This window comes from Buceros rhinoceros, unplaced genomic scaffold (genome assembly GCF_000710305.1).
Source record: "Buceros rhinoceros silvestris isolate BGI_N320 unplaced genomic scaffold, ASM71030v1 scaffold38163, whole genome shotgun sequence".
In the NCBI taxonomy this organism is placed as follows: domain Eukaryota; kingdom Metazoa; phylum Chordata; class Aves; order Bucerotiformes; family Bucerotidae; genus Buceros; species Buceros rhinoceros.
In genome coordinates, this window is record NW_010403817.1 from 19,507 (window position 1) to 43,959 (window position 24,453).

A 24,453-nucleotide genomic window follows, 5' to 3' on the forward strand; every position below is an offset into this window, starting at 1 on the left:
AAGAGCGTCACGCGTCCAGTCTGGCGTTCCTTCAGAAGGCTCCACATGTGGTACCTGGAGCAGGGATCCAACCCAGCCGTTGGCTCGTCTAAAAGCAACACCTGCAAAGGTGAATAAGATCAAACTTCCACTTGTCCAAGCCAGCATCTCCATGTTTATATCATTTCAAATCATGCTTTTGACGATCTCACTCTATGAATAAAATACAACCTCAAATTTCAGCCATTTTATTGCTTTTTCTCCTATTACACTTTTAATTTTCAAATACAGTTCTCATTGGCGTAGATTCCTCGATCCTTCCAGCAGCCAAGTGAAGCCATAGGTCAGCAGACTTGGAGTACCAAGGGGAAAGTAAATATCCTCATGCCTAGCCAAAATGGAAAGCCACAAGCTAACCCAGTACACGCTGTGTGTGTAAATATGACCAGTCCCTACCTGGGGATTCCCTAAAATTGCAATTCCGAGAGACAATTTTCTTTTTTGTCCGCCACTCAGAGCATCGGCACGAACATCCTGAAGGTTGGTGAGATCCAGGCTCACGAGAACTTTCTGCACCTTGGCGATAGGAAAGACAACATCCAGATTTTCAAAGCACTGGTCGCATTTCAGTTCATAATTGGCTACACACAGAACAGGAGAGGATAACATCAAGATTTAACACTTAGCTATTTTAAATGGCTTTGCTTAGAGAGAAATACTGCAAACCTGAATTCTAACTCTTACAGCATGAAAAAAGAATTGAAAAAAACCCTTCTCCCCCGTATCAGGGTTGTTCTTGTTTCCACAGAACAAGATGCTGGTGATAATGTTTTTTGTTTTTTTTTTTTTTTTTTTTTTTTTTATAAAAAAAACCGTATCAGGGTTGTTCTTGTTTCCACAGAACAAGATGCTGGTGATAATGTTTTTTGTTTTTGTTTTTTTTTTTTTTTTTTTTACAAAGAAAGCTCAAACTATCCAGGGTGCCAGAAAACAGAAGTCAGTGATTGACAAGCACATACTAACCTCTTGCTCTACTTCCTTCCGCTGAACCCCCTTGATGTGAGCAAAAGTTCTCAGGTTTTCCTTTACTGTTAAGGCTTCAAAATGCAAATTTAATTGGGGGCAAATCCCAACCATTGCCCGGATTTCTTCCATATCCTGTACTTCAGAGACTCTGTAGTTGTATATCATTGCAGACCCTGCACACAGCAGAGAACGAAACCAATTCCATACTGTCCAGTATTTCCCAGTTACGAGGGGAAAGCAGACTGCTTTGTGTTCAAAACTTTGCTTAAATTCCAGCACTGTGGATGTTTCTCAAGTGTTTAAAAAAACAAAAGGCAAAGTAACTTCATGTTGTCCAAAGCTTTCACACCACTCAAAAACATTGCAGAGCACCAAATCTCTCTCCTATGAGCTAAAACATATTTCCTATAGGTGTGCAGGTCCTGGAACACATCAGGCCATCCGGATGGAGAAAGAACGGTCTGCCTACACATGCATACATGAGCATGCCCACGAGGGATGCCCTGGCCCTGAAGCTCCCTTGAAGCAGCAATCTGCACTGTCAAGTCAGGCTGAATGACTGAGGGAATGACTGCAGCTTTACCCCTTACACTTGAAAAAGCAAACATCTCCTCTTTAGCACTCAGGTCCATCATCTTACCTGCTGTAGGCTTGGAAAATCCACTGAGCACATTTAAAAGAGCTGTTTTTCCAGATCCACTGTGACCAAGTAATGCAGTGATCTGGCCTTCGTATATGTTTAAGGACAAATCTAGAAGAGAAATTGGATAAAATTTAGGATGGGAGTTTGTGAGAAACAGACTTGTACCTGCAGCTTGCTGCCCAGTATGGCAGAGGAGTGATACTTCTTCTGAAGCTGAGAGGCAAAAACACAGATCTGAAAACATGGGTTGCATTTTCAGGAGTTAGGGCTAAACTTAGTGAGGAACTTGCAGTCATGTCAAGATTGAATGGAGGGAACAAGTGTATTAACTTCAATAGCTACAGTATTTTGTCTTCCTATGTTTTGTATGAGGTTCATAACCCTTTATTTTAGCGTGGCTTGAGAGTCCACAGAGAGAGAAGAGCCCACAGTCTTTCCGACACACAAGATTTCAAGAGTTGTTTCAAAGCAGCCAGACTTTGCTACCTCATCTCCTTTTAAAAAAAAGGCTTATTTTGTACTTTCGTGGGTTGTCTTACTCAACATGAACCATAATCACAACGATATTTTCACCATCACTTGCAGTTCTTGTTAACAAATATCCCACCACGATGCTACGACTACGCCGACTACTTGCCTCCCTGCAGCTGGCAGATGTGCAAGTCCTTGGAGAATACCACTGAGGCTGTGGCAGCACCTCGGCTATAGCCAGGCACCAAAAAACCAAGTTTTGTTTGCCCCAAATAGTTTACATTCTGTAGGGAAGTTTGTGAGGGTATTTTTAGAGTGCTTCATCACTGCAAACCCCACAGCTTTTAAGGAGACTTCTGCTGTTGCAAAAAATAATAAACCGTCATTTTTCTGGTGCGAACAAGGAGATAACAACATGGTAGACATTTGCCAGCAATTTACGCCAGCAGAAATAACCACTGTGTAATTTATTTTCACAGTGCTGGAGGCAGCAGTAAGTGCCTACCTTACACTTCAGAACAGTTTGGGTTCCTATCTAGTGAAAAAGGAAAGAAAAAGGATTACAAAACCTCTCTTACCACTTAAAGCTTCGGTTCTCTTGTCCTTCTTCTTGTATATTTTTTTAATATTGTTTAGTCTATAGAAAGGTAAACAAGCCATTACTATTGAGTCTCACAATTTTGGCATATTCCCTCTGCCTCGAAAGAACCTTTGAAACTACTGGAAGACTATTTCTCAACCTCCTTCTCCAACTGGTCCTGCTCTTCCCCACCCGAAGGAATCGCTTCATGCAGTTTGTTTCTTGCACCCATCAAAGCAGAATCAGCCAACGTGCTTTTCTAGAAGACGTTTAACAGGTTTCAAAGTCAAACTCGATGAATGCTCAGTGGATGAAGCAGGAGGCTCCAGGGACTGAGATAACACATGGCCATATAATTCAAAGGGATGACCTAGCTATTAATTCAGCAGATTTATATTTGCTTTCTAGTACTAAGCATTGAATGAAACCCTGAACAGACCCTCCCTTGCCCTTGTTGGCCATGAACCTCAGCTGTTATGTTAGATGGCTCCGTCTAACATTTACCAGTCAAATGTAACGTGTACGGTTATATTTTTCATGCCTACAAGCATCTTTACCTGATTGCTTCCTTCCCATCAAAGCCTGGAGGCATCGGCTCTGAGGTACTGCTGGGGACAGGATCGTGGCTGCGCTCGCTGATAGCTCGCATTCCCATGTACCCACCCCTGGGCTTGAACCAATACGAAGGTCTCAGGAAGAACAAAGGTGGATAGGGCACTCCGTACTTGCCTAATGCAGAAAGAGAGGAGGTGAAACAGCAGCTTAAACCTGCTACCTGTCAGCTCAGCTCCGATAAATGTCCTGTCCAGCCATCTCTTCCTGTGTCCTGCGCAACACAGGCTTTCAGCAGCATGAAAGGATTCGCAGGTTCTGCAATTAAAGTTGTCCACTCGCCCTGTAAATGCAGCTGGGGAACAATCTCAGCAAAGAGCTCATCGACAACCTCTTTGGCTCTGAAGGTAGAGGGAAATCAGGTCAAGTCCTACAACATCCTTTCCAACACAGTATTTAGGGCTGTTGGATTAGGATCTTGGTGCCTCGCTGCAGGGTTTAATGTTCCTTTTGGAGCCTGTTTTTTGAGGCAGGGCCAAATGAGGTAGCTCCACTCACCCAGCTTCTGGGAAAACAGGATTTTTACCAAACTATTTTTTTCCTAAGCAGTAGAGCAAATCCAGTTGTCATCCCTTGTCATAACACAGCAAGGCTCATTGCTGTTAAGATGCCCTTCCACAACCTGACCAGCTCACTGCTGAGACACCTTTTCCGTTGCTCCATGCAGACAATATTTTTCTCAGCTCTATTCCCCCATGCCTTTGGCAACGTTCCCCCTATGAGGAGAGAGGATTAGAGAAGAAAAATGCAAGGAAAATTGTATTCTTTCCCTCCCATTTCTACTTACCAGGCAAAACCTTATCAAAGTAGATGGCCAACAGCAGATACAAGACACTGTCAAGGCTCAGTATGATGTATAGGTTAAAGAACGGGTACAATTCTGGTGTAAGGGCTCGTTCATATACTTCTAGTTTTACCAACTAGGAGGGGGAAAAAAAAAAAGCACAAGTCAGATGCAACACTTCCTTTAGCCAGAAATACCACATGCAAGTCACCACAGGACCATCTTCACCGGAAACCTGCTTGTGGTCACAACGCTGTTCCTAAGGGCAATACTTTATTACAGCAACAAGCATCCGAAGTGCTTCAGTAAGCTGAATTCAAAACTGCGCAGGAGTTGTTACTCCACCAGAAGACTGATGCACATGGGATTTGCAAAGGCAGCACTTCAAGACCTCACAGTTCTTGCAGATCTTGGTACCCGCAAGTCCTAGTGCTGCAGTAATTTTTCAGAGATTGGAGTCTATTGCATATACAGAGCTGGCAAAATTTGTGATGAGGTTGACAGTCCAACCATATTTGTTATGAGTTAGCATGTACTTTTGCAGTCATTTTCTTTTTATGAAGCGGCTAGGGCAGAGGAGTGTGATTGGGTGGTTATGGCTATGCAAACTTTGTGTGGCAGCCTCTGTTATCTGGTAGAAGACCGCAGCATGTTTGCTGTGGGCTGTGTTTTTATGATGCGCTGGCTTTGTTTTGAACATACCTTTGAGAAGCCAGCTGTAAAGGGGAAAGGACTGAAGAGGTTCAAAATCCATTCCAGAGGCATTGGTAGTTTTTCAAACAGTGTCAAAAAGCCCAGCAATCCAAAGACGATGTGAAGGACAAAGCCCACGAAACTGGCAACATTTGGCTGCTTTATCAATGAGCTGAGCATGAAACAGAAGTGAATCTGCAGCAGAAAAAAACAGGAGTCAGCAGGATGTATTTCTGCTGGCCATGAAAAAAACCAACAAGAAAAGCCAACAAGCAAAACTAGTGACTCAGCTGAGCTGCAGTTGTCCCCTGCAGCTGCCCATGGCATATCTCAAGGCTCACATTATTTAGCAGGCAGCTCTGGTATTTCAGGCAGATCTAGAGGGGCAGAGAGATCAGATCCCCCTTGAACTCCCGAGGAGGCTGGGTGCAAGGACACAACCCCAGTCTCCCATTAATGCGGATGTCAGCACCTCTCTCTACTCCGATTCCGAGTCAGAGTCTCCCAAAATGTAACAGGAGCGATAGATTCATTAGCCTACAAATTCTAACAATAAATCCCAGTAGCAGAGAAGCTTTTGTTGGTTCTCATACAACTCCCAGCCCTCGAGTGCCCTGTAGTCTTTGAGTTTCAGATGTTTCAATTAGGAAATGGAAAAGATTGTGCATCATTTAAGGACAGAAAAGCAGACTTACGGATGCGATGCCATAAAAGAAATAAAAAAAATATATTTCAAAATAGCTGTAGTTATCGAGGGCTTCTCTAATGGTGATCAGTGCCAGCAGACCTGCGATGATCGAAATGTAAACGGTGTACAGCAAGCTCCAGGATAACCTGCAAAGGAAGGCACAGCTGGTTTTGCCTCTGCACATGACAGCACTTGCCATGACACAGCCAGTGCAATACAAGACACACTCTACTCTCCATAACTCCAAACACATTTACAGTTTCTAGACTGGCAAGGTGCAAATATCCATGTCTTGCACCTTCCCAGCGATGCCAGCAAAGAGCCACAGGACGTTCAAGCAGAGCTCTGCAGCCAGGACCACGTATTCTTACGCTTTTCCTATCAATGTGAAATGCTCGTGCTCAGGCAGCTTTGGAAGCCTGTTTTGATAGACCCCATGACCCTCCTGTGCTTCATCATTTGCAGTTTTCTCCCAAATCTGTTGTTTCTTCACTTTTTATGTGAGCCTCCACCCATTTCCTGGAGGCAGGCAAGGCCTCAACACCAAGAACTTCACTACATGCATCTCTGCTACGTGAAGAGCACCCTTCGTTGGGGGAGGAGAGCAACGCTAAGGATAACAACCCACAAAAAACATCCTGTACCAGAGCAACATGCTTGGAAACCGGGATCCTCCAGCCAATGGTACATTACTGAGAAAAGCAGCAAAGGGTTTTTTTCTTCAGCAACGTTCAAAACTGCTTCAGGGAGCCCAGGCGTGTGGTCAGGCAGTGGGGAATGCCTGCGGCTGGGCTCTGGAGTGGGGGGAGGGGAGGGTGTTGCTTCTCGGTGGAGTGGGGATACCAGACCTACATCCATCCCACAAGCCGCTAGACATCTTCTATCATAATAGACGTCCTGTAATCACAGTTTATTTGTAGGAGACTTACCAGAACGCGATATCTTGCAAACCCATCGCTCTCATTAACACCTTGAGCTTCTTCTTCTCTCTTATAACTTTCACTGATAAGAAGTACATATATGGGGAGAAGCACAATACGGTGTAAATGATGAACCAGATATAGCCCATTTTATACACAGGCTTGAACAAGGGTGATTTCAGACTAACGCCGCTGATGGACGTCATCTCTTCCCAGACAGAATCGTTTGTTTTCATCTGAGAAAAGAAATGAGCCGTTAATTTCATTTTCTGCAATGAAGCAGCCAACATCAGCACAAACAGGTTTTCAAAAGCATTAAAATCATTAGTTTGTCAGTAATGATGTTACATTTGTAAGTAGCAAATAACTTTAATATTTAGTATCTTTTCGTATTGTCTTATAATAAACACTAATGCTGCCTTGAGCTATGAGAATGATCTATCATTCTAACTTCTGAACCTCCTTGGATTTAAAAAGTTAATGAGCACAGAGAATGAACTGGTTTGGTGAGGTGGTTTGTTTTGTTTTTGGTTTTTTTGGTTGGTTGTATTTTTATGTTTGCTGACAGCTCTGGAAAGAACAGAAAACATATTTTCCATCCTTACTTCTATGACTGCTGCATCAATGCTGGACTGCACTGATAGGAAACCCTCGTACCAGGCCAGAGGAACTTTGCACTCTGGAAAATAGAAGCAGGTATCTGCAGGAAAGAAAAGAAAATAGGAAGAATTTTATCTCTATATTTCCATATATATGTGTGTGCATATGTTTATGTATAATGCATAGGGCTGAAAATGTATTTGACCTAAAAGTCAGGAAATAAAGATTTAGTTTTACTCAGCCTTTTTCCCGGAGCAGCCATTTTTCTCTAAGAATAATGTGGCATTGGAAGTTGGTGGCTTTGGCTCCACGGGCCACCTGATGTGGCATCGATCCTGCTTTCACAACGCAGAAGAGCCAGCCACACTCCGCTCTCCTACTTGGCAGCAGCCCAAGGTCGAAGCACAGCGACCATGACCGTGCTGCCCAGTGCTGAAGGCAGGGGAGGAGAACCTCTGGGAAGTCTTAGAGCACGCTGGAGCTGGGGTCACAGCTGCCAAGAGCAGCTGACTTGTGTAGACAGACTAAGCGGACTCTCCATTGTTTCCATTTTATAAGACCAGATCTTAGCAAAATACTTTTCTTTTTGCCCATCAGCTGATGAACGTACTGGATTTTGACCTGGTAATAACCTTACTTTTTGTTTCTGATGGTTGACTACTTTTAGTCAGTGTTTTTTAAAATAAAGTTCTCTGATTTCATTTATTTTGTTACCAAAGTGTTGAAAGGCATCATTTGGATGCGCCATCTTGTGGCTCTGAAATCGCAGACAGTAGGAGAAGTCATCCTTAAAAACCACACCAATAGTGTCTTCCTCCGAAATTCCTCTATTTTCCATTTCCTTCTCATTTTCCACCTCTTCTATTATTACATCTGCCATTAAAAAAAAAAAAAGATAAAAAGGATAAAAGCACCACAGCTGAAACTTGGATTAGTCATGCAACAACATGAAAACAGGCATCAGCCACAACACATACCCTCAAAAATCATCTTGTCCAAATGCTTTTCTCTCCCCTCCCCTCCCCCCCACAATGAGGACTCTGTCAAGGTCAGGTCGGACGGTGCCGCTGTAACCAGGATTTCCGAACAGCATTACCTCGCATTGCAGAACCCGAAGCCACTTTGCTCATGATTTGCCTGGTGGTGTTTGTTACTGGTGTATATGCGAGCGTCACTCCCGTAGAGTTAAAGGCTGGATCATCCAGTCGTCCAAGGAAGGCGTAAGGGATTTCTCGCCGCGGGTAGCGGTTTATAGTGTAAGCTGATATTAGTACTACTACGAGAATAATCACTGATGTAAACCACTCCTAGACAAAAGGAAGAAAATGCAAATGTGAGCAGCAGCTCAGTGACTCGGGGGCTGGGTGGTATGGGAAGAGTTTTCAAGGATCCTTCTCATCCAGTGCTGTTCTCCATGCGCAGTCCAGCTCCCCTGGCCATGAACATCTTTGTTCTGTAAATGAGAAAGAGCTGCTTCACAGGTAGAATAATTTGGAAACACAAGGAATGTTCCAAGTGAAAACTGTGTTTTCTTGGTCCCAGAGCCAGTGAAGTCTGCTGATAATTTTACATCTGTGACCGTGAACTGGACATCGTGTTCCTCTGGGCAGTGCAGGAATGTGATCACCAACCAAAAGCAACACGCCAGCTTTATAACAAGCCCCTATTGTGCTGTGATGCTGTGGGGCCACTGGAAGAAGCGTTAACTGCTGACATCTCCCAGAGGACCACATTTCCAGCTGAGGCTTCTCACCCGGCGTAGAAACAACAGGGTGTAAAAATACTTTGTAGTGGAAGTGCTAACTTCCCTTTGGAAGAAGTGAAACTTGCCTGAAAACTTTGTGTCTTCATCCTCCACGCCAGAAGAATATTTTTCCATAGGAGAGCACGGGTTTGCTGAAATATTTTGGAGGTTCTCTTGAATATCACTGGCATTTTCCCAGCTACGATGAGAAAGAAAATACTTAAAACACGATACATGATCTGCAGCAGCAGTGTCAAGTTCAGCCAAGGAAGAGAACAACTTGTCCTGTTTTCACCCCGATACTGACATAACGAATAGCTCTAGCAGAGCTAGAGCAAGGCAGCATCAAAACACCAACGTGTTTCTTTATATCCTCCTAAATACTGAGCATTTATTGGGGGACGTTTTTATCGGGACTATTTATTTCAGCTCCAATTTTAATCGTGTGGCCAAGCAGCAAATATCCCAGGCAAGAACAGCCGCAACTTCAGGGTGACTGGTTTTACAGCTGATTTCACGACCTTCCCAGGAGGAGAGCTGGGAAGGGAACCTCCGAATGTGGTTTTGTGTTTTAGCCCTTTAAAATGGCTGAAAGCAAAAATCAAAGCGACCTCAACCGCGCAGTGCTCTGTTCCCCTTGGACACCGCTTCCTGATTTTGCGGATTGGGCAGCTGGAGTTAATAAACTATTCCACCACTCCACTCCCTTCGTCGCTTGTTTTCGGAAGAATTAAGTATTTGTGTACTCCGGGGGGAACGGATCCAGGATCTCCACACACCGTCAGTTATCTCCCAGGCACTCTGCTCTCCCTGCCCAGAGCTTTCTCCCGTGCTGCAACAGTGCAGCCCACCAGGGAGGTTAAAGCAATTAGGAAGGGGTTTCTAGGCAGAGCTACATTTTTTGCCCAGGTCTGGATTTTGGTGGCTTTGAACCACTGGCAGCAGCGCAGCCCGGGATGCGGGGGCTGCAAACAGAGGCTCACACTGGAGCATTTGCATAACATGGAAAACACAATGGTCTTACAAAAACTGCAATTTAGACGATTCCAACTAAATTCCTACCAGTTTTAATCCTATTTTTGCCTGTGCAGCAAGAAGCGACCACCACTGGCAGCTGAGATGCGAGGGCAGATGTTCAAACATGCCATGCCGCTTACAAATGCTGCAAGGACTTCAGTGGGAAGTATTTAACTTTCAGTTAGACATGAAAAGCCACAAGACATAAGCACCACAAGTGCCTCTGAGACCCAAGATTCAGAAGGCAAAACCAAACACCAGAAATTTACCTGGAGCCAAGGGAGTTTGAGAAGCTTTAAAGCAGTTTAAAAGCATCTCTTGTATCACTGGCTGTCTCTGGAAGCATTACCCTCCCGAGGGCTCCGGAAATACCCCCAAGCTTCTCACCCTCCAGGAACACCCTTCCTGGCACTGCCATAACTTTACTGGGATTCTTGGTCAGTCTCTGCTATCCCAACTGTTGTCCCAGGAAGGCACAACCCATACAACCACTTCATTTATTTACCATCTCAGGGATTTCCCATTTGGCACCTTCTCAGACTTTTCTTCCCTCTCATAAAAGCTTAACAGAGCATATTGCGACCAACTCCTGAACCCGAGTCGTTCTTCAGGAGCACTGGCCAGAACCTCTGGATGCTGCCGGCGAAGGAAGCAACATGCGCTGCATCTCGTGCTTCCCTGGGGAACTGCCAGGGGTGAATCCTCATTCATGGGGCAGGCGGAGGAGAATGTGCACTCCCTACACCCTCCTGTTTGCTGAAAGCTGCAGCTGGCCCCTACTCAGCCCCGTCTTCACCTCCTGATAGAGACAGATTGGCACCGACTCTGCTCTTTAACACGCAGATTTTTGAAACAGGGTTTTTTCCTACTCTCAGCTCGAGAGGAACAGCTCTAAGCCTTCCCTGTATCAAAATCTAACACTTCAACTCATAGAGAGAAGTGAAATTTGGGAGTCTCTGGTTTTAGATGCCTTTATTGGTGCTGGTGAGGCTGGAGGAGGGGGAGGAAGGGAGAGATCTTTAGCTGGCAGGATGAGCACTCAACCTGCGGCTCTTTGTTTGGAGCCAAAGTTCATCAGTGGCGAGAATCAGAATCCACACGCCCCCAGAAATACAGAATATTTTTGCTCCTTTGCCTCTCAAATGTTTTCATGCAAAGCTCGCTGTTTGCCAGAGAGCAGAGCTGGGAATCACAGCTCTTACTCATTCAGCTTAACCCTGTTTTGAAATAATGAGAAAAAAACCCGATCACCAAACACAACCCCTGCAGGAAAATACCCCAGGTATAATTTTTCACTTAACAAAAGAGAAATATGAAATTCCTTACCTGATAATGTGTTTTCTGTTAGAAATACATCTCCTACAGCTCTGAGGTGTCCGGGCTCGTCGTCTCTTTGTAGCCCTGGAGAGGGTTCAATGCTGCAGCCCAGCTCAACGGCCATGCCCCTCTCCAGCCTGACGTCAGAGCCAGTCCCGGTGGCGCAATCACTCTCAGTGCTTCTGGAATAATGACCCAACCGGGGAGAAACTCCTCCACGCAGCTGGCCTAGAGCTTGCAGAGATGCCAGGATGTTTTGCAGGATTTAATGCGACACGTGCATCGTCAGCAATAGCACAACACCAGCTCTACAGGTCCTGGGGAGCTGTGTGCCCTGAGGCGGGGCGATCATGAGCTCCCCGTTGGAGGCAAAAGAACCTCATCCTTGCCTGAGCTTCTCTGGAGGGAAAAATCCACTGTCTTCTCCATAGCTTGATCAGAGCCCGAGTCAGCAAGAACTCCTTCCTCTGCAGAGGCAAATCCTGCATCTGAGAGAATTTTTATTTCTTGCTTCTCTTCTCCCCTTTAACAATTTTTTATCTAGTTCCCGCCCCTTTTCATTGCTTTTGCAGCAGCTGCCACACAGCTAGAATGATGGAAGTTGCTTGTTTTTTAAAACTAGGAGCTCAGATAGATGGGCCAGGACACCCAAATGAGCCGGACAGCTGCACAGCCCCACAGTAATTGAACTAGTTCAAGGAATTTCACCTCCTGAAAGAACAGGCCAACAGCTCCAGACTCTGCATCTGATTTGCAGAGCCGACTGAACACACAAAAGCCACCCGTTGTTGTTACCTAACAAAAGGCTGTGGCTCTTGTGCAGCTGCTGATTTACTCATTTTCAAGGAATGTGCTCCTTTAGGAGAGGAGCAGAGTGTTTTCCTGCATCGCTTCCCACCAGGCAACAAGGGAGAAATGGCGGGGGGAGAGAAAGGGGCTGCTTGTAACTGTGCTTGTAACTGCACAAAGCCCATCTGAGGTGACTTCACTCCAGAAACGCTGTGTTCCTGCCACATACCTGTGCCTTCACGTGCTGGCAGTGCAGAGTCCTGAACGTTATCTAGGGAAAATGCAATTCAACATCAAACTGACACCTGCCCCGAGCACTCCTTGGGGGTTCCCACCCTGTGTACCAGGTGCTGCTCCTGCCTCTGCCGCTGAAGTGGGACCCCAGTCCAAAGGCAGCCGTTGAGGCTTCCCTGAAAAGCAGCTGGGGAGCACACAGCATCTCAGAGTGTCATTAGTTAAATCCCCAAGCGGTCGCTCCACAGGAGTTCTGGGGAGGGAACTCAGGACTAGCATTGGATCAGCCCTTCCATCCCCCCAGAGGAGGAGAGGGGCTGGAGCCAGCACCCTCCGAGGGGGACACTCCGAACACCATGCTTGAGAAAACAGAGAACTGAAAGCTGCAGCAAACTTTTATCAAGGAGGAATTCAGCAAGTGAAATTTGGGACTCTCTGAAGAAGTGAGAATTACAAGGGAATGATTAATTTTATAGCTTTAAAAAACCCAAACAGCATGCAGCGCTCAACACAGCGAACAAAAAAGCAGTACAGAAACCTGGGAACTTTCACAAGTTCAGCTTAGATTGCTTTGGGGTTATTTTCCTTCCCTCTGAGGAGTTCAGGCAGCACAACCCCTTTTATTTTGCTAGGTCCTTAACTGACCCACAGGGCTGGAGATGAACCTCGTCCTCCTCTTCCTCTGCTGCGGGTCGCAGGGGGAGCTGGCATTGCCATGGCAGTCACGGAGCTGGCAGCCAACTTCACCCCCGTAGCCCATATGTTCATGTTCCAGCTTCAGCCAAACCTCTCACCAGCAACGTTTCACCGCCCCTTGCACCCATCCAGCCACCCAGCGAGTTCAGCTTAGGCACACAAAAAAATTGTTTTTTTTTTTTCTAATGGAGTTAATTTGAGAGGATGACCATGATTGACCCCTGCAGATGCACGATGTGGCGTGCCAGGTCACTTCTAGCCCAAAGTTGGGCTGAATTAATCTGGCTGCGAAACACGGCACAACACCTGTGCGACAACCACAAGTGGTCGAATCGTGAGTGCTGCAATGCTGCAATTCCCTGAATTCAACCCCAAACACCTAGTTCCCAACAACCCCAGCCATGCCAAGAGCCAGGAGCCCCCCAGGCTCTGCCCAAGCCCACTCACCTGCAAGCCCTGGTGCACCCCAGGGAATGGCAAAGGCTTTTGAGAACAACCCCCCTTTTTCTAGCACAGCAAAACACACAGGACAGAAACACAAGCACTTCACAATGTGTCTTTACTTCGGGAGTACTTTTTGCTGGAAAAGGAAAAACCGTGACTTTACAAACACAGCAAAGTGGTAGAAGAAAGACGGGCTTATAAACTCAACTGTGAATGATTCAAAACACCTGATGGCAACATCAGGAGGAGTGGTACAGATGTGTCACCTTTAGACCCAACACCTTCTGTTTCTGCTGCCAGCGTCCTGGATGTTGGGTACCAACAGGCTTCACTCAGTGGGCAGAATATTTGTAAATACGGGCTTTTCCAGTAATGTAAACAAAATCAAACACATTGAATTCCTCCATAGAAAAATACAACACCACAAAGTAAACGCATCTTCCACATTCCGGACACACTAGATAACTATTTCTCACAGCCACCCTGCAAGGTAACTAAAACCACTACACTGGGAGCAGCGGCACAAACTGAATTGCTTTGCCCCAAATCCCCCCTGCCAGCCCGAACCCAGCTGCTTCGTCTCCGTTTTACCTCCTAGAGCAGAGACTGGGTGTGTGTACGGCTGGGATTTGGCACAGCACTGGTACAGTTCAACAAAGGACTCCAAATTGCAGGATTAAAGCTCTCACCTTTCCAGGTGGTTTAATTTTGCATGTGTTTTTCCCTATTCTGGCAATTACAGACATCGTATGACGCTCTGAAAGACTTCTGACACAATACGCTACGATTACAGCGATGTTTTGGGGGGGAATCTTACGTCACATTGACACAATGACACCACGCCAAAACCCCCCACCCAAATACACAGTTAGTGAGCCTAATTCTTTGTACGTGTCGCTGCATAAATAGAGTGCCACCATCAGCTGGGTGACTCCAGGGTGGAGAACAGCAGCACTGGACTGAGCAAACCCAGCTTGATACCGGCCATCTGAAAATAAGAAACTATGTGAAACATGGTGATGCCACCCAGACAGAACAGAACTGTTTTGAAGACTATTAACTCTAAGTTAGAGAATAAAATTAAAAGAAGGGGGGTCACAGCTGCACTCCAAAGGTCATGTGAAGAGCATGCTGGAGACACATGCAGAAGACACTCAGTTCAAACATCATTTACAAAGAGAGACACAAGTAAGAAATGTGGGATTTGGAGAAGATGCCCTTAACTCGTACGTACATACACGGGACAACATTGAGACAGAAATCTGGGTCCCACTTTCTCTAGAAAAAAAGGAAAATGCTCAGAGATCCTGGCCAGAGGCAGTCATGCAACTGGGAGCAATGGCCTGGGGGTTCCCAGAGGCTAAATAAAAGGCTGCACAAACAAAAGAGCTGAACTTAGGTAATTTTTCTTTTCTTAAAGGGAAGCTTCAGCCCTAGAAGGTTGCTACTGGAGCAGCAGTTTAGAGGCCGGTGCTTTAATCCCATTCTTTACCTCCTTTCATTTCCAGCACAGGAGATCAGGGCATGTGCAAGTACCATGGCTCGGGGATCACCGAACCAGGCGGATTCCCAGCCTGTGCTCCGGCAGGGAGGGGACCTTCCCCTGGGGAAGCAAACAGGACACCCAGGTGCTTCTGCAGTGCTCGGGCTCAAATTTTAACCACAAAACAAAATCTGTACATTTAAATGCAATCCACAGGTACAAGGGAGGAAGCAAAAGTTGTGCATGAAGAGTTCATATCTCCTCATAGTAGAGTAAGAAACTCGTGAGAAGATTTTGTCTCAACACTATGATAAACCACTCTTAAGACATATTACACACATTATTGCCTGATAATTACACAGCTGGGACACACAACTCCACCTTAAGCTGTATTTTGAGTTTTCACAAGAAAAACTAAGGTTTTTTCTGACTTTTAACGTGAAGATATATATAACTACATGACTTACGAAGCCAACGTTTTGCTATAAACACATCTCTATATCTGTTCATTGCAGAACACAATGAACTTTCAGCAATCTTTTATTTTCACCTTACAAAACTAAAGAAGTGATGATAGATTTGTGTAGAAAAAACAAAAAAATAATATATTTTCAACATACATCTGTCATATCTTCGGATAAAGGATCACATACTCTTTTCTTCTCAGTGCTTCTATGCAAACCAAAGGCACCAATCCTACCGACGAGGTTGTGAATCTGCATCTTTTTCTTTTGGGTTTACGAAGGTGAATGAAAATTTGCCAGGCCAGGACAAAGCAGAGGTTCCTGTGCTGAGCATGCCACTGCATAACTTACTGCTACCACAGCAAAGACGGATCAGGAAATGCTGTGGAATTCATTGTCCAGAAGAATGAAAACATCTAAGAAGGACTGTCTCCAAAAGCAGCTGCCAGGACATGTGCCGTTACAGCCAACAAAAGAATCAGACTGTTTTTAACGAAGATGAGAAATACTCACATTTCTGCAAGTCCCGTAACTACACAGTCCTGTCTTTGTACTTTTACCAAGCAGCAGGAAAAAAAAAGCACCCACTTCCGTACAGCCCCTTTATCCCTACAGTGCAATAGTTACAGACACCAGTGCCACCCAGAATGGCAGTGGGAGTCAGCCACGTCTGCCAGCTTGCAGCACAAAGGAATACAAGCGTCGACAAGTGCTGTACTCTACCTGTAAAGGAATGTTTTCACACAGGTTGGAGACCAAGCTAAGCTCGCAGTGGCATCCAGCACCCTCTCTGCAGTGAACGCAATTACTGTGGAGTGGTTTCTCCCCTCTCCTCTAAGCAGGGGCATCCTCTAAGCGTAAGCAGGGACGGATGAGCCGGCGGGGAGCAGGACCTCGCAGGGACACGTGTCTGCAGGGCACCTCGTTGGGCAGGCAGCAACACCCAGCCAACGGCGTGGGGCACTGCGAGACCCTGCGAACCAGCGAGTGGGTCCCGTGGGGGAGGATGCGCCAGCAGCAACTGGTTTTGCTCAAATGGACGATTCCCGGTGAGGACAGCCCAACCTCAGGCAGCCAACACCAGGAGATAACCTGCTGTGGTGGCAGCGTCTTCTCACTCAATGCAAACTGGGAAACAGGAGGGGAGAAGGAACTTCAGATCAGCCAGAATAACGGTGGGATGCTCACCACCACGGCGGGGTTACTCCCAAGGCCAGGACCATGGAAACACGCTCAGCGCTTCCAAACACGATTTTCCTCGTCCACCCCAGCTCTGATGTTTTCCATGCACATGCCCCAACGCATGCACAGAGGACCCTTGCTGCTGCAAAACATGAGCTGCCGAGCAGATCCCGACCGTGAGGAGCTCAGAAAACAACTCGGTCTTCCTGCGTCCTCTCCCACCACAGTGTGCTGTTCAGGGTGCCGAAGCTGCTGTCCTCCTCCTCCTGCTCTTTAGCGAGCTCCACAAAAACCTGGAACGGATAGAAAGGATGTGAGTATGCCGTGTAGGAACATTCCTGGTCGCAAACAGAATTCATGCTAAAAACCTCACAAGTACTGAATGGATTGCTTCACCTCCAAGCAGGAAGTTTTTTGTATTTTGGGTTGTTTCTCCTTGCTCCTACCCCATTTCTTCAAAAGCAGAATGAAAAGGAAGTTGAACTGAGTAAACACTGAAGGACATTTATTGTCAGCAATAATTAATCCAGAATAAGCAATACTAAGCCTCAGCTTTATCCTCTTTTTCAGAAATGAGTGGCAATGCCTGTTTTTTGACTAAACCAGAGTGACATTTCCACTAATGCCACAAATTTATTTTGCTCTGGTCACTGCAGATGGCATCTTAAAGATGAAAATGGCAACAAAGAGGAGCAGGGGAGTTCCCGTTCACTTTGGAAAAGGGGACTTCAGCTCCCCAAAAACACCCGAAGAGGCAAAAATCCTGCAACACGTTCACCTGGTGGGGTTGGCTTCCAGAAAATACCATTTTAACATACCTGTTCCAGAGTCGCCTGAGAAAAGCTGTACTCCTCGATGTTAAAGGCATGTTTTACTGTCACAGAATTAACAAGAGCACACAGTTAGCAATGCTTCCCCATCTGACACCACTGGACTTCAAGCATTTTAAGCTGGTACAAGCCCTTAACTCTTCATTTCACAAGAAACAGAGTTGGAGACGCCAATATCATAGAAAAAACAAACAAATTTGGAACAGAAATATAAAAGTGTCACTGCATGCCAAGCGTATCAGTTATGGGAGACAAAACTATTTCCACATCACGCGTGGCAAGTGCTTAATTACCTTCTTCCAGCTTGGAAAAAGAATGTGAAAGCGACTGTACATCTTCTTTAGGAATTTTATATGCCAAAATAGAAGCAAAACTGGAACAAAGAAACAAAGGAAATTTAGCTTCAGGTAAAATTACTCAAAGGAAAAAGATGAATATCCAAGTGAATGGATTTAAAGTCATTTTCTGATGGTTACTCCAGGCATTTTGACTATCATCATCATACAAGCCAAGAGTATTGATGCAGCTCCAGGAGACCAGCTGGTTTATAACCCATCTCAGAGGTCGAGGTCCAGATGCATCAGCTGAGATTCCCCCGAGACCTATCTACGATTTATACACTCTTCAGCTGAGAGTCAACCACTTCTGTTCTGCCTATAAACTCATGAAAGAAAAATTGCTGCCCAGAACTCCCAAAGTTATGAGGTTTTGCCTTTCCAATGAACTCAGAGGTCACAAGATTTCTTGAGACTTCACATCATGCAGCGGTCCCCCCAGCCCAGACTCCAGACCAGGGGGCTGCTCCACCCCACACATTGGCTTCTGAAAAACAAGCTCTCCTCCAGATCTCCCACATCAGAGGAATGCTCCTTGTACAATGCCTACAACGTCCTTTTGGAGAGTCTCATCGGCGGTCACCACCCCAAACCCTCACGTTCACACAGCAGAAATTCAAAGCTGTGGAGGAAAACCAACCAACCCACTTTCATGTTTTGATGTACCGCCAGAAAACGGTCTGGCATTTCTAGCTCAGATTTTACCCGTCTCTCTACCCCCGACCAAGGAGGAAGCCGTTAGAAAACAGCTACAGAGAAATCAAGTTTTGCTTCCTCCTTGCCGAAATTGTGCCTGCAGGGCTCACCACCACCGTTCTGGCAGCTTTGGCTGGCCTGCAAAACCCTTCCTCTTTTTTCCTTTTTAAGCTACGTGTAAATATTTTGTGGGCATTTTAGCACCATGGCGTTCCCTGCTCGGTGCTGAGGAGCTGCTCAAAAACCAGGGGTTTGCATTATCAAAGTTTTCTGCGTATTGTTACACCTCACCTTTCCTGGCGATTGGCGTTTGGGAAGATGTGCAGAATCCGGCTCTGCAGATACTCCACCTGCTCTAGATCCGCTGTTTCCTTTAATTTCATTTCCAAGAAGTATCCTCTGCCAAACTTACTCTTCAGGTGTTGGACAGTACCTATACACCTACCAAGCAGAGAGAGAAAACAAGAGTTGTACGTGCTACACCACACTCAAAAAGCAGCCCAACATCCAACAGGCCCTTTTTGCCGTTAAAGTTTAATTTTGCTCCAATTTTAAGGTGCAAAAAAGTTGTCTATCTCTACTTCCAAAGAGAATTCTAATCAACAGCTTTAGAATTTTAGAATTTCTAATCAACAGTTCTAGCTGGAGGGCTCGGCAGTACCTGAGCTGCCCAGACACCAGGATGGCCACACGGTCACAGACAGCATCTGCCTCTTCCATGTAGTGAGTGGTCAGGATAGCTGCTCTCTCCTTATTTTTAAACGCTGCTCGAATTGCTCGCCTACAAAACACAACCAAAAAAAAAGAATCCCTGAATAAAACATTTGGACTGTAACAGCAAATCCTGGGTTAGCAGGAAAAGAGGACTGCGATGGTCAAACACAAACCCATTATTTTACGGACCAACACTACTCCCACAGCAACAATTAACCCCTGAATCTTTCACAAAGGTGACTCAAATCTCATACTCCTTGTATTACTTTAAAGAGTTCTTTCAACTTGCAAGCTTTTAATCTCCAAGCCAATCTGGGAAAGGACACAGATGGAGTTCACCTGGGGCTAAGGTCAGGTTGATTCTGACCTTAGAAAAAGGGAAATAGGAAGACATGGACCTGTGGGAGTGAGTCCAGAGGAGGCCATAACAATGGTCTCTGCTGCGAGGACAGGCTGAGGGAGTTGAGGTTGTTCAGCCTGGAGAAGAGAAGGCTCTGGGGAGACCTTACTGAGGCCTTCCAGTGCTTAAAGGGGGCTTGTAAGATGGGGACAGTCTTTTCAGTGGGGGCTGTTGCAACAGGATGAAGGGTGGTGATGGGTTTAAACTAGAAGACGGAGATTCAGAAAGGAAGAAATTGTTGATGCTGAGGGTGGTGAAACCCAGGCCCAGGTTGCTCCAACTCTGAAAACATTCTCAGTCTTGGGGCTCTGAGCACCCTGCTCTAGTTGCAGATGTCCTTGCTCCCTGCAGGGGGCTGGACTGGGTGAGCTTGGAAGATCCCCTCCAGTCCAGACTCCCTGCCTATGGCTCTCCCTAGTGTTAACTGGGATAACGCACACAGAAAAATCAGGCGAAATTCCCAAAGAGAAACAAGCTTGTGGCCAGCCTGGCCCTGGTGGCACTCACCACATGTGCTGCTTGGCTTTGGGATCCATCCCTGTTGATGGTTCATCCAAGAGCGTGACTCGTGGGTTGCCCAGCATACTCAGGGCAAAGCACAGCTGGGAGGAAGGCAGAGAGAAAGGGTAAGGACCCAACAGCCGCTGGAGACACCCCATGCAGCAGCTCGGGAAGCTCCCCCATACCTTGCGCTTCAGCCCTACGCCCAGCTTCTTTGTTGTCTTCTGCAGATGGTCTTTTAAATCCAGGGCACTCGCGATGCTGCGGAAGGGGGAGCACCACGTGTGAAAAGCTGAGATGGTTTGGCTTTCCCCCCCATCACACAGTATGTGAAGAGTTTCATTGGAAGGAGTCACTTATGCAAATGTTTGTACATAAAGTATAAAAAAAGCAGAATCAGAGCTGGGCAGTTCCATGCAAAACCACCTGCCCCTTGTCCCAGAGGAGCCTGCAGTGACGACCCAGAAAGAGCTCCTAGCCCTGGACTCTCTGTCCTCGCAGCCTCTGCAAAGGTCATCGTTAGCACTTCGTAACTTTATAAATAAATAAATACAAATACCAGTTGAATTTTGTGTGGTTTAATCTGCATTCTCCAACCTACAAATTCACACTGGCTGAGTTTGCTGAAAAGATCTAATCAAACTTAAAGGGAAGAAAAATTGTCTTAGGAAAAGTGGAAAATAAAAAACACCTGCAAAGAAACATACAGCTAAACCTTAACCATTTCTGTAGTAAACCACTTACCGTTTTATGACCTCCTTGACATCAGCCTCACTCATTCCTTTGATAGCGCCGTAGATTTCAAAGTGCTCCTGCAGTGTGATATCTGGCCAGAGCGGATTCGTTTGAGGACAGTATCCCACAAACTTCACCGAGTCGTCCTCGCTGTTCGGGCCAAAAGAACAATCTCCCATTAGAACCTGCCAGGAAAACGTAGAGACTTCACTCAGTAAAGCATAAGTTTCCAAACAGTTTTTAAAATTTGGAACAGTTTTTTAGTTTTGGAATGCTTGCAAGAAGAATACAAAAAAATATCTACTCAGCATGTAACATACCTGCCCACTGGTTGGCTCAATCTCTCCGACGAGCATATTAATTAGCGTGCTTTTCCCAGCTCCGTTGGGTCCTAATAAACCCAGTATCTCTCCTAAAGAAAGGACGAAACACAATTATTGGACCCATAAGGTCCGATAAATGGTTGTAAATGGACATTTTCGTAAATAAAGCAGCTGCGTTTGTAAATGAAACAGCTCGACAAACAGGCATTGAACTCCAACCTTTTTTCACACAGAGGGAAACATGTTTCGTCACCACTTTCTTTATTTTCCTCCCCAGAAGAAACTCCTTCCTTTCGTCAAACTCTTTGTGCAAGCTGCTGACCAGGATGGCTGGCATCTGGCAGAGAAGAGAGCAGCGGCTGCAGGTGCCGGTGGCTCGGGCACTCCTCCCCAGCAGGGGTGTGGGTAGCGCCCACGGGTGCATCGCTTTACCTCCTCGCTTTTGGGGCTGCTCAGGATTTCGCGGACTCGCAGCCTCTCTGCCTTCACATCCTCATCTTCGTTCTCGTCACGCGGGACATCTGGGAACTTCCAGGTTTTGGCTTTTGTATCACATTTTCTGAGGAGAAGAAAACAACGTGAAGCTGGTACTCAGCCTTCAGTTGAGATGTTCTCGCTGCTCCGAGGCAGACAGCAGTTTGTGTTTGCCGAACCCAGGAGCAACAGGTTCCTGTAGCACAGCTGAGAAGTCCCAAAAGAGCACAAAGAGTTGTCAACACTTCCAACCCTGTCATCTGTGTGCTGAGCTCTTTGTTGTGGTATGGCATCTCACCAGGCAATGGGAAAGGAAGTTCCCCTGTTTTTATATAGGATACATCCCTACAAAGTTCCCCATTCTGCACTCATGTAACATAAAAGGAATTTACTGACTGCATTTCAGGTAACTGAAGTTAGGAGAACAAATTCTCTTGACACCTGGGATGTGATACAACCAAAGGTATTTTCTCTCCTGCAATACCCCCACTGCCACACCCTGCACACTCTGGTTTCATCACCAGTATTGCTTTTACAAACACCTTCTTTGGACTGTTACTTCTTAAAAGTCCGTTCAACCGACACACACCTGAAAAACGGATCCTCTCTAACTGTCCTCCCTCCATTCTTCAGCTCAAAACATCGCAGGAGGAAGAGCCACACGACACACTGCAGATAGGGCTAAAACAGACAGATACAGTTCTGGTTACCTGGAGCACTGCCAGCCCTCCAGGGCCGGCGATCCTACAGGCGACCCTGGAGGTGACGAGTGACAAGAAGCTCCAGTAAACCACCACCACAGAAGAGCTGCAGTTGCCAAGAAGATCAGGTGTATCATTAGACGCTGCTCAGTGGGTTGACAGTGAGGACGCACAACCCGAGTCTGCTTAGATTTAACGGCAGATATTTGTGCTTTTTTGGAGAGAAGAGACTGTCACCTGTGCTGGAGTTCGGGCTCCAGCAGCACGGACTCCCATAATAACCAGGGTTGATATGGGCACCGTTAATAAGACGGTTGGAGCAGCAGACGCTGAGCTCGTAGGCACAGCAGCTTTTCCTGATACTGCTCGTAGTGCAACAGGCTGCCAAGCTGCAGGCTCCGGCCACGCTCAGCGTTACAGCAAACCTTTATTACTAAAGATCCCTGCACAGAAGGCGCTCCCCAGCAGGAGCTGGCAATTCTCTGCAGCAGATACAGCAGATAATCAAATAACCACGCTTACAGCTACCACTGCCACCAGCAGCCGGTCCCACGGGTCGTAGAGCCCTCCGTTCTTTCGTTTGCCTTTCCACGAGACCTGATGAGGCAGAAAAACTGTGTAAATAATCACCCTTCAGAGACTGCATGATCTATATCACCCTTTCAGCTCAAAGCAGCCACTTAAGGCATGTTGCTCAAGCACTTTCTGAGCTCTGCAGAGACCCTGCTTGTACAAATCTGACACCAGTAAACTTCCATCAAAGTCCCTGGGGCTGCTCCCAGTTCAAAGCCACCAAATCCCAATTAATCCATCTCCCATCACCGAGTTTGTCTAGCTCCACAGGCTGAGAAACACTTGGTTTTCCTTTAGATACTTAATGAAAAACTCGATTCCCTCCTCATTTTAAAACTGCAACACTGGCTTAAAGGAAAAAGGCAATTTTTCAGCAGCAGTTGCTGTTCTTCACACGTTAAATGGCTACGGGTGACATTACACTACAGGCTGCTGTGTTACCACTAAAGGCACCCACCCAACCCCAGCCATCTACAAGCGCTCTGGAGAGGATCTCCTGTGTCCCCTTACCTTTATAAAGCAAATCAGACAGCCAATGAGAGGATAAATAGGAATGAAGATGGAGAAAACATAGTGCAGGATGGTGGTTACCAGGTAATAGTCCAGAAAAAAGGCCACTTCAGTGACAACCGTACAGAGCAAGGCTGTCTGTACAAAAGAAAGGGGAAAAAAAGTCCATTTTCCCTCAGTTCAGACTCTCTAGGCACAAGTTATCTAATTTGAGGCACATTTTTGAAAGCTTTTATCATTCAGGATGTGGCAGCGATATGGAGACACCGCTAAATGCTTCACATTTCCTGTGCATTAAGGACACAGGATAGAACCACTGGGGAGCCTGGTGTGGCTCTGGAGAGAACCAGAATCACTGTAAAAGTACTCACCACCGAAAAGATAAATGACCAAAATTCTTTTGTATTCTGGACTTTTCTGAATGAGAAGGAGACCACGTAAGTGAAGAGCACGACTGATGGGACGTAACCAATCAGGCAAAAAATCTGCAAAGATCGGAAAGGTGTCTCAGGAGACGCACAGCAAGAGCCCAGGGGTGAATTTTTTGTCTAAGTATCAACTGGAATTACTTCAGTGTGCTACACGACACTGAGTCACTTAATCTGATATATTTTACCACCTTGGTACGTACAGCACATACTATTAAAGACAAATAAAAGAGAACGTGGATAGGCAGAACCTCACTTGCTCCTTTTCCTTTAAACTACTTCCCAATTTTTATAGCAGAGGATTCCATAAATGTCGACCCGAACATTTTGGCAAATCTTTGGAATTCCCCTGTCGGCCTGAGCATTTTTGCAGGCATTAAAACAAGCATCGATGCACTGGTAGAAAAATGGCCCTGCAGCGCCACAGTCACCTCCCAAACCTGATTAACTCAGAGCTTCCAGGAAAGCAGCTGAGAAAATCGGATTCATCTCAATTATTGCCAATATCTCGGGGAAACACACTCTGAATATAAAAGACATGAAGACTTGTAGTCTCCTCAATTTAATCAGAGGCTGCAATTCATTATGGAGCTGGTCAGTGTTCTCTGTCCCTGTAACCTCATCCCCAGCAGCATGACGATGCAAATGGAGCGATCACCCATCGGCAAAGAGCGCGCAGCGGACTGAGCAAGCAGGGCAGGAAGGGACAGAGCAGCTCCTTGGAATTTTAAAGCTCCATTTTATTCCAGTTCTGAATAAAACTCCAACATTTGAATATTTTTCCCCACAAAAAGCACTATTTTGCCTTTGGTGCCTGTGCCAGCAGCCTTCACGAGGCATTTCCTACATATATCACTTGGAAAACCC

The 24,453-nt window shown here is 46.0% G+C and overlaps 2 protein-coding genes across 2 annotated transcripts in view; both read right to left on the reverse strand.

The window, feature by feature from the left end:
- The window catches only part of LOC104490806 (ATP-binding cassette sub-family A member 9-like), a 22,103-nt gene extending 13,172 nt beyond the window's left edge, over window positions 1-8,931 (reverse strand). Inside the window, exons 1-14 of the mRNA XM_010133142.1 lie at window positions 8,827-8,931; window positions 8,093-8,303; window positions 7,711-7,869; window positions 7,002-7,096; window positions 6,406-6,632; window positions 5,484-5,622; window positions 4,798-4,983; window positions 4,099-4,231; window positions 3,257-3,428; window positions 2,698-2,756; window positions 1,646-1,756; window positions 1,003-1,178; window positions 436-555; window positions 10-101 (exon numbers count right to left, since the gene is read on the reverse strand). Coding sequence (XP_010131444.1) covers window positions 10-101; window positions 436-555; window positions 1,003-1,178; window positions 1,646-1,756; window positions 2,698-2,756; window positions 3,257-3,428; window positions 4,099-4,231; window positions 4,798-4,983; window positions 5,484-5,622; window positions 6,406-6,632; window positions 7,002-7,096; window positions 7,711-7,869; window positions 8,093-8,303; window positions 8,827-8,931 — 1,985 coding nt within the window. The remainder of the gene's footprint in view (window positions 1-9; window positions 102-435; window positions 556-1,002; window positions 1,179-1,645; window positions 1,757-2,697; window positions 2,757-3,256; window positions 3,429-4,098; window positions 4,232-4,797; window positions 4,984-5,483; window positions 5,623-6,405; window positions 6,633-7,001; window positions 7,097-7,710; window positions 7,870-8,092; window positions 8,304-8,826) is intronic.
- Window positions 8,932-16,551: 7,620 nt separating this feature from the next.
- Window positions 16,552-24,453, reverse strand: part of LOC104490807 (ATP-binding cassette sub-family A member 5-like) — a gene marked incomplete at its 5' end in the record, with an annotated part of 13,144 nt that continues 5,242 nt past the window's right edge. Inside the window, 15 exons of the mRNA XM_010133143.1 lie at window positions 16,552-16,659; window positions 17,185-17,240; window positions 17,490-17,569; window positions 18,519-18,668; window positions 18,889-19,008; window positions 19,849-19,943; window positions 20,028-20,103; window positions 20,587-20,762; window positions 20,898-20,989; window positions 21,120-21,237; window positions 21,333-21,459; window positions 21,964-22,055; window positions 22,598-22,672; window positions 23,159-23,296; window positions 23,530-23,643. Of these exons, the coding sequence (XP_010131445.1) occupies window positions 16,552-16,659; window positions 17,185-17,240; window positions 17,490-17,569; window positions 18,519-18,668; window positions 18,889-19,008; window positions 19,849-19,943; window positions 20,028-20,103; window positions 20,587-20,762; window positions 20,898-20,989; window positions 21,120-21,237; window positions 21,333-21,459; window positions 21,964-22,055; window positions 22,598-22,672; window positions 23,159-23,296; window positions 23,530-23,643 (1,617 nt within the window). The remainder of the gene's footprint in view (window positions 16,660-17,184; window positions 17,241-17,489; window positions 17,570-18,518; window positions 18,669-18,888; window positions 19,009-19,848; window positions 19,944-20,027; window positions 20,104-20,586; window positions 20,763-20,897; window positions 20,990-21,119; window positions 21,238-21,332; window positions 21,460-21,963; window positions 22,056-22,597; window positions 22,673-23,158; window positions 23,297-23,529; window positions 23,644-24,453) is intronic.